This window comes from Bicyclus anynana, chromosome Z (assembly GCF_947172395.1).
Source record: "Bicyclus anynana chromosome Z, ilBicAnyn1.1, whole genome shotgun sequence".
In the NCBI taxonomy this organism is placed as follows: domain Eukaryota; kingdom Metazoa; phylum Arthropoda; class Insecta; order Lepidoptera; family Nymphalidae; genus Bicyclus; species Bicyclus anynana.
Genome location: NC_069110.1, coordinates 543,073 through 559,127, shown reverse-complemented (window position 1 = coordinate 559,127; position 16,055 = coordinate 543,073). Strand labels below are relative to the sequence as shown.

At 37.9% G+C, this 16,055-nt stretch overlaps 1 protein-coding gene across 2 annotated transcripts in view; it reads right to left on the bottom strand.

Moving 5' to 3' along the window:
• The window catches only part of LOC112049258 (protein furry), a 162,128-nt gene extending 147,517 nt beyond the window's left edge, over positions 1-14,611 (bottom strand). For both annotated transcript variants that reach the window (XM_052890668.1, XM_052890669.1), the window contains exons 1-12: positions 14,377-14,611; positions 11,958-12,002; positions 11,097-11,224; positions 9,986-10,183; positions 9,327-9,478; positions 8,271-8,470; positions 6,962-7,177; positions 5,197-5,320; positions 2,698-2,919; positions 1,977-2,211; positions 979-1,600; positions 438-621 (exon numbers count right to left, since the gene is read on the bottom strand). In XM_052890668.1, the coding sequence (XP_052746628.1) occupies positions 438-621; positions 979-1,600; positions 1,977-2,211; positions 2,698-2,919; positions 5,197-5,320; positions 6,962-7,177; positions 8,271-8,470; positions 9,327-9,478; positions 9,986-10,183; positions 11,097-11,166 (2,223 nt within the window). In that variant the 5' untranslated portion in view covers positions 11,167-11,224; positions 11,958-12,002; positions 14,377-14,611. The remainder of the gene's footprint in view (positions 1-437; positions 622-978; positions 1,601-1,976; positions 2,212-2,697; positions 2,920-5,196; positions 5,321-6,961; positions 7,178-8,270; positions 8,471-9,326; positions 9,479-9,985; positions 10,184-11,096; positions 11,225-11,957; positions 12,003-14,376) is intronic.
• Positions 14,612-16,055: the final 1,444 nt, after the last annotated feature.

Sequence of the window (16,055 nt, the reverse complement as noted above, 5' to 3'; positions counted from 1 at the left end):
TTTAATCCTTACTTACATGGATTTCACGTCTTGACAATTCAACTGATCATCACATCAGTCTGTTTTTACGGCTCAATCCAAAGCCATCCCCTCTCCTAGCCCAATAAACAGCCATTTCCTCTTCTACAAGGAGGAAATGGCTGTTTATTGGGCTAGGAGGGAAGGGAGACTGGATATAAAACTTAGATCTACCGCCTAAGTACATTTTCGCAGCTTTGACAACAGATGACAACGAATGGTAATTTTGATCATGCTATAATTATGCTCTCTAAGGCACAAAGATGTAATACCACTAGCTTCCCAAGGTTAAGATTTTATTGTTTGTATTTGTTTTTAGGGTTCCGAACGCACAAAAACGGAACCCTTACTGCAATCTGATATTCCAGCATCCAGCAAACTGTTCAGATTTATAGTATCAGTAAGTATGTCAAACTCACCTGAACCTCTTTAGCCAGGAACTGAGTGAAGCCAGCCAGAACATCCTGCCTCCACTCCGGGAAGTCCACTATCAGGGTCTGCAGACTCTGGAAGGAGAGGCCGCGGAGCTCTTCGTCCATATGCACGGTGAGGCGGCACAGAAGGTCCACCAGTTCATTCGGGCTCATCCCTTCTGGTATCAGCCTGCAATCGATGGATATTTATAAAGATGGTTTGATTATGGTTGTAATAATAAGAAGTACAGTTCATGATTGCTTGATTAAAGGCAAAAGCGAAAAGGCATCTTTTTGGCAAGTGAACACCTTAGGCAAATCTACAATTATTATCACGTAGGATTGTAAAAAGCCTAGCGTAATAAAATTTGCCTATTATGTTTTTGTTTCTTTGACAACAGTCCCAAACACGCAAAAATCAGAGCCACGTGGCCTAGAAATATGTTGCAACTCAGTATATTTTTTCTAGGGCATGCCTTACATTATAATATTGTCCTTGTGCTTCTGTTATTGGAGCACATTCTTTGTCTGTATTTACGTCACTCACCTCGGGATGGCCGCGACGCACGTCCTGAACAGATCGATGCGCGGCTTCCTCTCGCCGGTGTTGATCTCCTGCTCCTTGGTGACGTTCTGCGTGTTGGTGAGCATCAGCGGCCGGCCGTAGTGCGCGTCCAACGCGCGCAGGATCTCCACCAGCACGCGGCGCACGTACGGGAAGTACGCACTCATCCCGATCGACCGCGCCGTCTCGTCCGTCAGCATTTTGTTCAGAAACGTCTTCTTCACTCGCAGAGTGTTCCCCGAAGGGAGCGTGCCGGACGTGCGCGGCATCGGCGGCTCCCCTTCCTTCTGCTGCAGACTGTCGGCCACCACCAGGAACGCCCGGAGACCGATAGACATCCTTTCGGGCGTCAATATTATTTTAATCTGCCTCCCGACCATGAGGAGGTCGAACACGATCTCCCGCATGGCGAAGTCTAGCCTCTCTTGCGCTATGAATTGTATGATTTTCACGAATATGTTGAGCGGCGTGTCCCGAGGCACGACACCTTTCGACCCCTTGGGGAACAGCGAGTTGACGATGCTCTGGAGGCGAGACTGAGTCGCCGAGTTGCTCTCGCATTTGATTCGTATCATGTACACCCAGAGTAGGCGGTACAGCGATTCTGGAAGAAAAGTCTTGTTGTACGAAAACCTTTTTAAAATTTACTAATTAATATGTATGGTACATATATAGAGGTGCGTTCTGAGGAAGGCCTTGATCTAGCTTATAGTCTCTTCAATTAATACATACAACAAGAAATCTTCGGAAGTCCTCAAGAACTCATTTCATTTCATTAATTTAGATTTTTACATGTTATTTGAAATGTTTTTTGGTTTGGTGATGCAATGTTTTGTATTTTTTAAACAATATTTATGCTATTTATATAATAAATAATAAAAAATACAACCAACTTCAAAAACACAAATATTAATAAATATGTTGGATTTTTTTTTTAAAAGAGTGTAAAAGGACACAAAGAATGTCAGCACTTTACTCACCCAGAGCGACCCTGCACATCTTCGGGTCTCTGTTCTTCAAGTGGGAGAGGCACATGGCGAGGAAGCAGTGCCAGTTGGCCAAGAAGAACTGCTTCTGTGAGACGCAAAGCAGGCAGGTGACCAACGGGAACAGAGCCAGGCGGTGCTTGGACTTGGTGCTGGTGTCCAACGTGTGGCTGTACAACATCTCCACGAAGTTCTTCAGACAAGGCACGTTCACCTCGTTTTTTACAGTCTAAAACAATCAATCAATGCATATAAATAAAATTGTCTTTCTGTGATTTCAAAATAACTGTATTTTCTCAAGTGCAAGCCTTTTGAAGTAAAACTTGTTTACGCACGCTTCACGCTTGACTTGGGAAGTAAGCTGATGATGAATTCGAAAAATGTAACAAAATGTAATGTAAGCGCCATCTGTATTGACGACCTATTGTCGAGATCAAAATGTTAGGATGGGGTTAGTATGTACATGAAAATTACGAGACAATTTAAGGATGTACCTGATATTTTAACTGTAGTTTTTTTTAATTAGTTCTTAAAGGCGTATTGTATCAGATTGATGATTTATATATTACTAGCGCACCCAGTCAAGTTTCGCTTTGACAGTAACGCAAGCGACCAATCGCAAGAAAGTTATCGACGAAGTTTTTAAACTGTTTACAAACAAAGTTTTTAGCCGCTTTTGTACAAGATATAGCAAATATAGATAATGAAGTCTCACCGCTGCGACGGGCACAAGTATCTCGACGAAGAGGCCGGCCAGCGCGTGCCGAATGTCCTTATCCTTTACCTCCAGGAAGTACTGGGCGCACTCCTGAAGGAACTGGAAGGACGCCTCGAACTCTTCGATGGGCACCATCTTGACTCGGAAGAACTTCATGCCCATCAACAGTGAGATGATACTTTGAGTCGTATGCGGCGACGGTTCGCGGCTCTTGAGCTCCTGTTACCAAACGTGTTTCCATTAACTCACTCAAAAGTAATCCAAGAATTGGGTATTTGTTAATCTTTGAATAATATATCTTTATAAAACTTTCGGGAAAACTGTGTAAATACTACTTATAATATTAATTATTTATGTATTGTTTAGAATACTCTTTTTACTTGGTCTTACCCTTAGACCCTACCCTCGAAATGCACCATGGTTGTAACTCAAATATTGGCAACCATACTTAACTATGGTACAAGTACAAATAGTCAACTGACGCGTCAAAAGTGCTTGTAAACTGAGCCTACTTGAAATAAATGATTTTTCACTACTCTTGCTCAAAAACACTGTCATATTACCACTCCACAGCGGGGCTAAACAAGCATATTAGCCTCTAGGGGCTAAAGTAATTTTGTTTTTTTAATTTTTGTCTGTTACGAGTACTAGCTAAGTACTAGCCTACTATAAAACGGAGGAGGTTTTATTCGAAAATAGAATCATTATAGGTAAGGCACTGATTGTTTTGAAAAATAAATAAAAAACTTTAAATTGGAATGAAATGCAGCGTTCTTGTCTGTGGAATGCGTTTATTTTTTCATTTAATTTTTATTGAGTTGCGAATAGAGCGAGATTTGAAGACATGGGACATCCTTTACGGTGTAATACCTTTGCCTTCTTCTCATGTGAAAAAAATAAAATTAAAAAGCTAGAATTTAAAAAACAATTGGCGTGAATAATACACACTTGATTTTTTTCCGAAATTCATTGTAAATTTGTGACCGTAACTTACATATTTTTCAACAATAATTGTTATTATTGTTGTCTTCGTCTAGTGAGAACGGCGATCCTAATTTGGAGATGGATGAAATTTTCAATCTGTTACCATCAAAGTCGATACCTACGATACCTACGAAAAATTTAATAAGTGAAGAAAACAACAACGAATGGATTCACTTACGAAAGGAGTTTTTTAAACTATTATCTCCCACGTTTACCTCATATATTCATTATTCATCTTCAAAGTAGTCGGAAATTATGTTACCGGGTAAAAGCATCTCCCTTGATATCCAAAATTGTAGACTATGTACATTTAATTTTCAATTAAAATAAATCATTGAATATTGTACTAAACTATTTTATATTCTCGCAATCGTAGTGAAAAGCAGAGTGTAACACGTGGGGCTAAACCCATTATAAACTCGGTTTCTATTTAGGCGGCCCTCGCCTTCGTCTCGGGCCCTAAAAATACCTCGTATATAATGGGTCTTTTTAGCCCCTTGTATAACAATCTACTAATTAATTTTGATTTGATTGTACTTAAATATGGAGAGCATAGGCTGACAAACTTTCAGTGACCATATTTTACCAGTTGATACTAGATACAGTAACCAGTTGATACTAGACAAGACGTTATTACATGAAAATTTTACTTTTTAAATGTGTTTTTGACAATACGAACCAGTCTATATTATATAAGAAGTCTATATTACAAACTGAGCGTTTGATAAAAATATTAGCTAACAATAGTTTGAAGTTTAGTACATCAAGTGTGTTAGTGACGTCACAAAATGAACGACAGCGTTTTAACTTTGGAAAATTTGAAAAAATACGTGATATTTAAATTAAGTTTTAAAAGAAATCTTTAACTTTTATTAACTGACTAGAGGACCCGGTCAAGCTTCGCATTGACTTATGTGCACTTCTTCCCTGTCCCTATCCGACCCTACCCCCGCTCTACCATTAACCTAACCTACCCTATTACCTTACCCTACTCTACCGTACCCCCACTCTACCCCTACCCTACCCCTACCTTACACCTACCCTAATCCTGAAATAATTTTTCATTAGTTTTAAGATGTATTCTGCTATTCGGGGCGGAGACAAATCCAACGAATTAAAAATCATGATAATCGGTCCAGCACATCTCAAGTTATAAGTGTTGTAACAAACCCGACTTCCTTTTATATAATAGATATTTCGAACGCTTATTCCATGTACTACACGAAATTAATATTGTTTATATTAAATTTCAATCAATCAATCGGTGAAGGAAAACATCGTGAGGAAACCTGCGTACCAGAGAATTATCTTAATTCTCTGCGTGTGTGAAGTCTGCCAATCCGCTTTAGGCCAGCGTGGTGGAGTATTTTCCTTATCCCTCTCATTCTGAGAGGAGACTCGAGCTCAGCAGTGAGACGAATATGGGTTGATGACGACGATATTAAATTTGATATGAGTCAAGTAAACTATTTCATGCCGTCTGGAGCAGGCATATGGCTACTGTAAGCTCACCTTCAACTCAGCAGTGAACCGTTTCCTGACGGACGCGAAGCGCGACTGGGCGAGCACGCCGATGACCTCGGCGTACAAGTCCGCTATGATGTGGACGTTGGCGGCGTTCGGGTTTGATTGCAAACTGCGGACAACGCGTAAGTGTTACTTGACGAATACATTCATATCACACTTCACACTAATATTATTCAATGCGAAAGTTTGTGTGTAGGTGTTACTCTTTCACGCCGCTACTACTACATTAACGACTAAACAATTACACTAAAATTTGGAATGGAGACAGTTTATAGCCGAAATAATTCAAAACGAAACTCAAACGAAGCAACTTCGCCATGAATTTGTATGTGCGCTGATGTTAATATACGTGTAGTAGTAAGAGAATAAGGAGTACAAGGGATCCATAAAGGGTTGAAGTGCCCCACTCTAGCGGACCTCACTGTACTTATAATATTTTTTTTTTATTCTTTACATTACAAGTGATGATGCAGTCTAAGATGGAAGCGGGCTAACTTGTTAGGAGGAGGATGAAAATCCACACCCCTTTCGGTTTCTACACGGCATCGTACCGGAACGCTAAATCGCTTGGCGGTACGTCTTTGCCGGTAGGGTTGTAACTAGCCACGGCCGAAGCCTCCCACCAGCCAGACCTGGACAAATTAAGAAAATCTCAATCACCCCAGACGGGGATCGAACCCAGGACCTCCGTCTTGTAAATCCACCGCGCATACCACTGCGCCACGGAGGCCGTAAAAAATACTCAAATGAAAAATATAATAGATTATTATCATAACGCTTCAACCACGATACGATGTCGCAGAAATTATGAAGTTACATATTTATACATATTAGCGGACGCCTGCGACTTCGTCGGCATAAGAATCGGTATGAACTTTCCCTAGTTCTCTATTTATGTTTTTTTACACACACACAATTGGTAGTGTGTAAAGAAAGACACATTTATAAACACACATACAATTGGTGTGTTTCTAAATGTGTAATTTTTCATCCCTATCCCTATTTTTATTTTTGCCTGTTTTAAATACAATCAATAGATTCATTAACATGAACCACTTTTAAACACTGTAGAGGTAAATAAAAATTTAATTCATAAATCCAGTCTTGCCGCAAAATTAGTTTGTAATGGACGTTTACAAACTAAAGAACACCTCTCTGCCAAATATCAAGTTTGGTGCTTAAAAAATGAAAAACTTTCGCACTAACTTGCGAGGGCATTTAGACCTCTTTAATCCGGCCCTATCGCAAAAACTGTTCTAAGCAGATACCTACTAACTATAGACTACCTCATTATCAAATTCAATTTGTGTATGTCAAGCAGTTTTGAGATTTCGTAATTAAAGACCTTTCGCATTAATATATATTCACATTTTCTCTAAAGAAACTTCAATGTGTCAAATATATTATAAGATAGGCTGTGTTTGCATTGCCTTGTTTTTAAGTTCTTATCATATTAATTTACATGACCCTTTTTTTAAACATAACTAAGAATTCACTGTTTTATTTATTTAATTTTGAAGAACTTTGTTTCTGAACCTGTCCTCTGACCGCTAATTTTTAATTTTTATTATTTGAGTATTTCTTTCTAAGTGCAGTGAGCGGCTAGAGTAGGTGCAGCTGTAGGTCCCTTCATGGATATCTTGTACTCCTTGCTAGCCTTCCCTTGTTCTCCTACTACAACCTGCTGCCGGTCCAGTCTACTGTAAGTCACGTATAATTCGTTATAATAATATAATACGAGAGTCCTCACCCCTCTTTATAATTGAACCTCTTAAAGGCAACATTCTCGATATATTGCACGAGGTCCTCGTGTCCTGGGTGGAAAGGTAGCTGCCTCAACACCTCGATGAGTGCCAGGCAGAAGAGGAACTCGACGGCCAAGTCCCGTCTCTCGGCCTGAAGCTCCTCACAGCTGCGCTCTACTTGTTCCGTACCAGCGCCGCTGCCGGACACTATGTAGATAATGCTATAACAAAAGATAATCTTTAATATTAGTCACTAGAACTAGGAAGACAGGTGAAATGTTGGGATGATGATTTGAAGAGGGACATAGAAGTGTACCAAAGATCAATATTGAGGCCTATGGACAAGCAATGTTCACACGTCTCCTTTCTAAAACATCCGCTAGCTCTGTGCCTTTCTCAGTCATAGTTCCTACATTCCAGCTGACCATCCTTATTCTTACTTCCCAGACTTGCTTCTTACGTCGCACCCGTCCGTGATGCAAGAACCCTTGTCCATTTCCCACAGGCGCCGGGTGCTGCGCCTGCGCGTCGCCTAGGGGGTACGCCCTAACCTTCTCACAAAATCCGTTTCCTTGTATTGACATATTTTTTAAAATATTTTGGCTAGTAATTTTTGTGGCAATGGGCGGGGCAGATAGTTTGAAGAGCCGATGGACGTTGGGGTATGGCGACCCCGCACTAGTAAGCGCAGTGTTGGCCGACCCCCCACCAGGTGGACTGACGACATCAAGCGAGTCGCAGGGATTCGCTGGGTGCAGGCGGCTTAGTATCGTGATGTTTGGAAGTCCCTACAAAAGGCCTATGTCCTGCAGTGGACGTCCATCGGCTGATATGATGATGATGATGATGATGATGATGAAACTCTGTAAAGGCAATCTTAATCGATCGAAAGATTCATTTTGCATTTTTCATTATCAACCCATATTCGGCTCAATGCTAAGTTTGATTCTCCTTACCACGCTGGCCCAATGCGGATTGATGCTTAGGGAGATGATGTTAATGTAATGACCGGGACCGACGACTTAACATGCTTTCCGAGACACGGGGTAAATTTCTTAGAAGAAAGATAAACTCAGCTCAGCAAAGCTTCTTATTTGCGATTTCACTATTTGCGGATTAATAAATTGCGACCCGATTCCTTATATTTACTACTAAAGATTTCGTTATTTGCGGATCTGAGTGCCGAAAAGGAAATCTGCAAATTCAAACTTTAACTCGCATATGAGATCACTCACGCTTCATACATCTTTGGGCTCTTACTAAAAGTACCGGCCAACAAATATCAGGCAGGTGGACACTGGACAGTAAACTGACCTTTTATTCCTCAAGTCTTGGTGTGGCTTCTTCGCTTGCTCGCTGAGCTGCGGCGACTCGGCCATCTGTCGCTCCAGCCAGCCGAACAGCGCGCGCAGCAGCGACGGCAGGCAGTGCTCCGCCACCGTGCCGAACGCGGACAGTATTTGATCGAGCTGAGGATCTTCGCCTCTCTGTAGCGTTTTGTTTAACGGCTTCTCCTGAAAACGTTTGACCATATACTTCCTACTTCACTCTCTGCGTGTGTGAAGTCTGCGTAATGAACCATTGGCCTAACCCCTCTCATTCTGAGAGGAGACTCGAGCTCAGCAGTGAGCCGAATATGGCTTGACTTCAATTATCACCATTATCTCATAACATTACCTGGTGATTAAAAAGTGCTTGTAAACTTATCCGAATTGAAATAAATTAATTTTTACTTTTAACGACCAACACATGTGTCGAGTCTCATCCTATGCCTAACATATTAGCCCGCTTCCATCTTAGATTGCATCATCATCATCATTTACAATCAGATGAGATTGCAGTCAAGCACTTACTTGAAAAGAATGAAAAAAAAGACTACACAATAAGCTTTGTCAACCTCTCTCGCGCATCAGGTAGTGGGTATATGGTTCACAATATAAAGATTTAGGGCTCGAACCCCAACCCTCAGTAATTTAAGTATTGTATGTTTTCTAAATTGGCTCATGTCTGGTCCAGCGGTTGGAGTTTTAAGTCCAACATAACCTTCTTGCCTCCCTGTGGCGAGAAGGTATCCATGAGGATTTTCCCACATTAAAAAAAAATTCTGGTCTAGTGGTAGGCATTGTGATCCTACCGTCAAAGATGATCAGTCCAGTGATTTAACATTCCGGGATTATGACGCATAGAAACCGTCAGAGGTATGGGTAGAATTCATTTGTACCTTTTTCAAGTAAGCCTGCTTCCATCTTAGACTGCATTGTCATTTTACACCAGTTGAGATCAGTCAAGGCTTAGGCATTAAATATGGAACCTCTGGAATTGGCTCCTGAACTGTGGAGTTAGTGAATTATTGTCAATAAATGCCAGTACCAATGGTTCCGCCATAACAGCTTCCATCTTCCTCTCGGCCTGAACCGTGAACTCGGTAAAGAGGAGACGCATCACAAACTCGCCGGGCCTGACGTCGGAGTCTGCGGCGGGCACCATTGCGCCTTTGTTTGGACCCCACGGCAACATCGAGCCTGTAAGCAAACCAAACTTATTGAGGGACTATACGAAAGTTAAACTTACATTAATATTACACTTATATGTATTTATTTTTGTTTTCAGTATCTACAGCTTTGAACAAGAAGAAGAAGAGAAGTAAAATCGAGTGCGCTTTAGATCACACGACTGAAGTAAAACTTGTTTCAAAAATAAAATAATAAAGACCGGCCGCTCAGAGTTTGCGTTTCTAACAGGTTGTGAGCGAAGACATGAGATCAGACTAAATAACGAAGCAATGTAATTGACTATGTTTGTCCCATTCGCATTTAATATACCTAATTTAAAAATACATGAAAGAGAAACTTGTTGCGTTTTGTAGCGCCATCTCTCGTGTCGGGCTCGCTTTACTTAACAAGCTCCCACTAGTTAGTTCACAATTATGCTGTTATTAGACTAAACGTTTTCGGCTGTGTGTGTCAACAGTGTTACTAGTCACTACAGATGGTGCTTTGTATGTCATTTCGATTACATGATGACGGTACCTCTGGTGGAGACCAAGGACGCCAAAGTGCTGCCTACAGCTCGGACGTCGGCGAGGGGCCCCAGCGCCTTGTGCAGCGAGGCGCGGTCGGGCTCGTGCGCCGCGTCCGCGTCGAGCCGCGGCGCCTCCGACAGCGCACTGCCGTCAGACTCCGTTTCGCTCGACACCATCGATGACGGAGCCTCCTCTGTCCCTGAAGCTACAAACGAATACATTCATTTATAAACTGCCGGACCACTGGTTCAACCCGTATACTTCCCGTTCCTGTGGAAATACGGGGATAAAATATAGCCGATGTCACTCTTTAATAATGTACGTAGCTAATAATGAAAAAATGGTTTAAATCGCAATAGTAGTTTCAGAGTCTATTCGCCACAAACAAATAAACAAAATAAACGGTTGATTGTAAGGTCAGTTTACGGTTGTTAATTTAATTTTACGGGATAGCGTCATGAGAAAAAATATTTTTAATAGTGGAATGAGACATTTTTTTGTGTTTGTGTGCCAGTGTTCCATCAATTTATAGGACATCATCACAACAAAATCTTTCCTCTTTATAATATTATTAGTGTAGACTAGCAGATTTTACCCTCATGGAGCCCTAATAACTCAATAGCAGATGTCATGATGATGATGAGATAAGGTATTGAAAGTTGTGATGAAAGTTTAAGATATGCAGTACTATTAATACTACATGTTAGGTATACTTAAATATGTATAGTTCAACCGATTATGGTGAAACTTTGGCGGATTTTAGTTCACATGTGCAAGAAGGCTTCTAAATGAGTGCAACCATTTGACAAAGTAGCACACAAATCATTTTTACATACATGCTGCAAGGTATTATACAAACATACAGGATCCCATTTGGAAATGGGTACTGGAATTCAATAATTTCTGTGATAAAACCATGTGCCAATGATAAAAAAGGAACAATGCTCTAAACAAAAAGCACAGAATATGGAGAATAACGTTTCGTCACCTTACAATGAGGTCCATACAATAATTTACTGATTTTTACTGATAATCAGACCGATAAGAGCGAGTGTCAGCTAGAGTATTGGTACTGTCAGTATCCGTATTCTGCGCAAAAAGCGTTATGCAACACAAACCTGTGGCATCATCGGGTTGTCCGTCCGACGGTATGGTGCCTAACGAGTCAGTTTCCTCCGACGTCATCATTGTGAGAAAGCAACTATTATCTGCTAGAATGGAACTATGGTGGATCGTGATTATGTCACTAAAAGAGAAAAAAAATTGCGTGTAGCCATAACTGTGTACACGCGAAAGGAGGAAAACTTCTCATTATATTATCTAATTTAATTATTTGCCACACAATTTAATTTTTTGCATGTATTTCATTTATTATTGAATATTTTGTTTGCATGAGAAATTTTCCTCCAAAATTACTTAACACAACAAAAAATTATTATAGTGAAAATACCTTAATGTACTATTAAGACATAGCTTTGAATATTAGTTTTAATGTTTAATATTAATAAAAGCTAATATAATAGTGCTAATTTGTTTGTAAACACATTTTTAAATAATTGTAATTAATTTATTTGTTATTATAATTAATACTTATTATAATTAATACTTTGTAAGTAAGTTGCATTCATTGCACTATTTGTAAATTATGTGTTTTAACTTGTGTACAAACTGGTTTAGCACCACTATCTTGTTATGAAGGCAAGGGTGATAATTAGCTACAAGATCATTGGCATTATTCTGAGTATTTAGAAAATAACTGTAAATGTCTATTTATATCGATTCCAGATAGCTATTTTCATTGTGTATTCTGGCTCAAAGCTATGTCTTAGTAAGTTTTATGAATGACATGATGTGATGAAATTACTGTATTATAGCACAAAAACATCCAACAAATAATTTAGCTTTTGCATTGTTTTCAAAAGAAGCTTGCAGTGATTTTCTAATAAACAGAAACTTGTTCAAACATCCATGAAATTCACCTTTGATAACATTATCAAACAAAGTGCCAGTCTTCAACATTGTTCCTAAAACAAAATATATAAGGTCAATTTTATGAACATCAAGTACACAAATACACAAATCAATTTAACTCTTTGGCCCTTGGTTTTTGCTAACAGTACATTTGACTTTGTCACGCGCCTATTAGGATCCGAAAAGTTAAAAGCAGTAATTCTGTGCAATATAGCTTCCTTGTAAGAGTATCACTTCCTTGACAACAATATTTTGGAAAATATTGTTGTCAAGGAAGTGATACTCTATCTTCAGAGTTTTACCACTACTACTACAAATATTCCATATATTGTATTTGGCATAGCTCAAACAGTATCAAGTGGAACATTATTGTCTAAAACATAGCAATACTTCGCAGGGCATACAGTGGACACAATATAGCTTTGCTCTGTGCTTTTCAAATATTCATGTACTGACTATGCAGTCATTATTTTCATTTCTATGAATTTCTCCCTTAACAATTCTTTAGGCCCAATTTATATTACACAAAGAGCTGTCTTCTACAGCACAAATATACTATCATCATCAAATATCAATATCAGCAGCATTACCTCATCTTAAAATACCATATAACATAATGCTGTGAAAGTAGCTAAAATACACAAGTCTAGAAATAAACTAATAATAAACCATACTCTTCAAACAGGAAAACAGTGAGAATAAGCATAGCAGTTACTACACTAAATGAGTTCTGTTACAAAGAGTTACAATACAACTCTCTAAACAGGAATAAAAAATGTATGTAAGTATTCTTTCTTATCTATTTTTTTATTTTATTTCATATCTATTTATATATGTGTTAAAGACAAATTTGATACTCCTTTTAACGAAAAATTGTGCTAATGGCAATGTATATAAAATGTATTAGACATATATTAAACTAATTAGAATAAACATTACAAATGCTTTGTCAACCTCAACCTTGACCTTTCTGGTGTGATCAACACCGAGGGGTGGTGGTTCGGTCCCCTCCCTTTTGGTCTATCGTTGTACCCACTCCTAATATAGTATTTCCCAACTAGTTTGGAGGGGAATAGGGGAATATTAATATTCTTATTAAGAATAAAAAAACCAAACAAAAACTACCTAGTGCACCAGAGAGGTTGTCAAAAATGTGTCATTTTCCCACTATATCCAGATATTGACTTAGTTCTAAGCAATTTTTAAATCATGTTTTGTTATGGTGATAACAAAATAAACTATTTCTGACTTTAAAATAAATATCTTTTTGTAATAATTGTTTGAAAATCAATTACAGAATTACTGAAATGTATTATCTGACTAACAGATCAAAATATCAGGTATCATATTAACTAAGTAATCCAAGCTATAAACCATCTGGTGCTAAATGTTATCCAAATTAGTTAAGTAATTTTTGTGAACTTTAATAACAAACATGCAAACAAAGTTTTCATTTATTATAAAATTATGAAGCTTTCCCTTAACTATTGGATTAAGATAGGATTGGATACCGAAGGCAGTCATTTTTGAGACTGTGCATATTGTGAAGAGGTTCCTCACTCTGGAGCCCTGACCACCGGCTGTTTGGGCACTCAAGTGTCCGGTAGCAGGAGGGTTGTGTTTTTTAAATAAATTTTTAATAGTGTTTTGTATTATATTTTGTAATAACATTGTTAAAAATGACAAAAAGGACAAATACTCAAATAAATGAGAGACATAAGTACATCAAAAACACAATAATATATTAAAATCAGAATGCAGCCAAAAGTCTTTTTTTGTTAACCTATTTATCGCTAGCTGGGATCTTTAGAAAGCAGACCTTGCTTGTGTGTATAAATAACTTCACTTGGGTTATTTTTTTAGCCTTAAACCACACCCATACATTTAACAACTAAGCAAGTTAATTAAATGTCACAAACTATTGACATTGAAAAAGATTAATAATGAAGATAAAGACAATAAGTCTGAGTATTGGGTCATCATTATCAGCCTAAATGGTTCACAACCAGGCCTGGTCTCTCTTCATAAAGAGCGGGTTTTACACCAGACCCACTAAACTGTTTAATGTAAGTAGGCAGGCCGCTAGAATCAGGGTTATTAATGGTAATTATAATTAGGTTCTAGAAGTTTTACTTTTTCAACAAAGATATAACTGCATTTGTCATAAACTATATTACAGTGCAAGCAAAAGAACATAAAAACGACGTAAAAAAATTATGATTCACATATTCATCATTTTTAAAAAAGTGATGTTTAAGTTTTAAAGGTTTTCTTTTGTTCAAGTCAAAATGTATATACTCAGTAAAAATTACGTAGAATCGTATCGAAATAATAAACAACGAGCAATAAAAGGGCTATAAATCATGAGAACAATAGTAAATGTACGATAAAATAATAGATAAACAAACTAAAAATACGAATAGATACCCAAATCCGTAGCCGTTCCTGAGGGCAGCAATCAGTGCCGCAACATTTCGAGCTTTCAAATTAATTCAACAATTGTATGTGAAAGCAAACTGAGCAAATTTTTCACACTCATCAATGTATACAAAATATTTGTAGCGTTGTTAATTGAACTACCATTTAATTATTCATTTTGTGATCTTTAATCTTTTTTGATTTGACCGTGCATTTGACAAGATGATTTGACAAATTGACACACGAACACGAGTATCGAGTAATAACACTTTTGACACATCGAAATATACTTTTTAAATTTTTATCTTGTTTTAATTTATTTATCTTTTAAGAATTTAACGTGGATGTTTTAAATACCTACGTATTTATTCTAAGTCCTGGAAGGCATAGGCAGAGCATATTATTATCCAATTCTTCTTTGTTTAAAAAGTACTCTGTGGCTCTAGTATATCTATGGTTACATAGATATACTTTGCTGCAGGAGTACTGGATAATAGATGTAATATGCAGACGTGAAAAAAATGTCATGTCAAAGATATGTCTTTAAATATCTGAAAAGACATATACTTGCAATTTGGTTTTAACTTAACAAACGGAAAATAATAAAAAGTGATTCATACTAAACATTACTACGAATCACCAGATCCTGTAAAAATTATATAGGGTATAATATTTTTTTTCAAACTAGTATACTCGTAACAGTAATGATTAATTTTTTTTTATAAATTTTTAATAATGTTTTGTATTTTATACTTATATTGTTAAAAATTAAAAAAAAAGAAGTAATAAATAAATGAGAAAAAAAATGAACAATTTAAGACCTTATAAAAAAAGTGTCAACTAACCTATTATGTACTCTAGGGAAGTATTTCACAATTATTTTATTAACATTATAATTGAAACAACTCTTTATACATTAAACTGTAACGGCTTAAATTTAAAAATAATTATATTATAAAATACTAGCGGACGCCCGCGACTTCGTCCGCTTAAAATTCGTTGTCAACTTTACTACTACCCCTACCCTGCCCTACCCCTACCCTACCCTACCCCTACCCTACCCTATCCCTACCCTACCCCTATCCCTTTCCTACCCCTATCCCACCCGTACCCCTATCTCACGCCTATCGTACCCCTATCTCACGCCTATCCTACCCCTACCCTATCACTTCCCTATCCTATCCTACCCTACTTAATTCTCTATCTTACACCTACCCTTAGCAAAATCGGTCCAGCCCTTCGAGAGTGGTGCGATGACCAAGGGAAATAGAGACTTCTATGCTAATAATATAAATAGGTAAAGTTGGTGTGGTTGTAGGAGGTAATCTCTGCATCTACTGGACCGATTTGGAAAATTGTTTTGCCGATAGCTACGTTATTTGCGAGTGTCATAGGCTATGTTTGAATCCCATATTCACACGGGAACGGGAACTACGTAAATGAAAGCGCGAGGCGTCATATAGCGGAATTTCTGCGTCTTTTAGGAATTTTGTGTTATCTCCGAAACTATTTAACATACTCTATTAACATACTGTAAAAGACAAATCTTATCTCCATAATATCCTTGTGATTATTAAATAATTTATTTTAATAAGGATTAAAGTTTAGTTGTATAAATAATGACGTAAACCTAGGTATATAAAATTAATAATTTTTAAAACACAAAAGGTACTATATCTGCTAATATA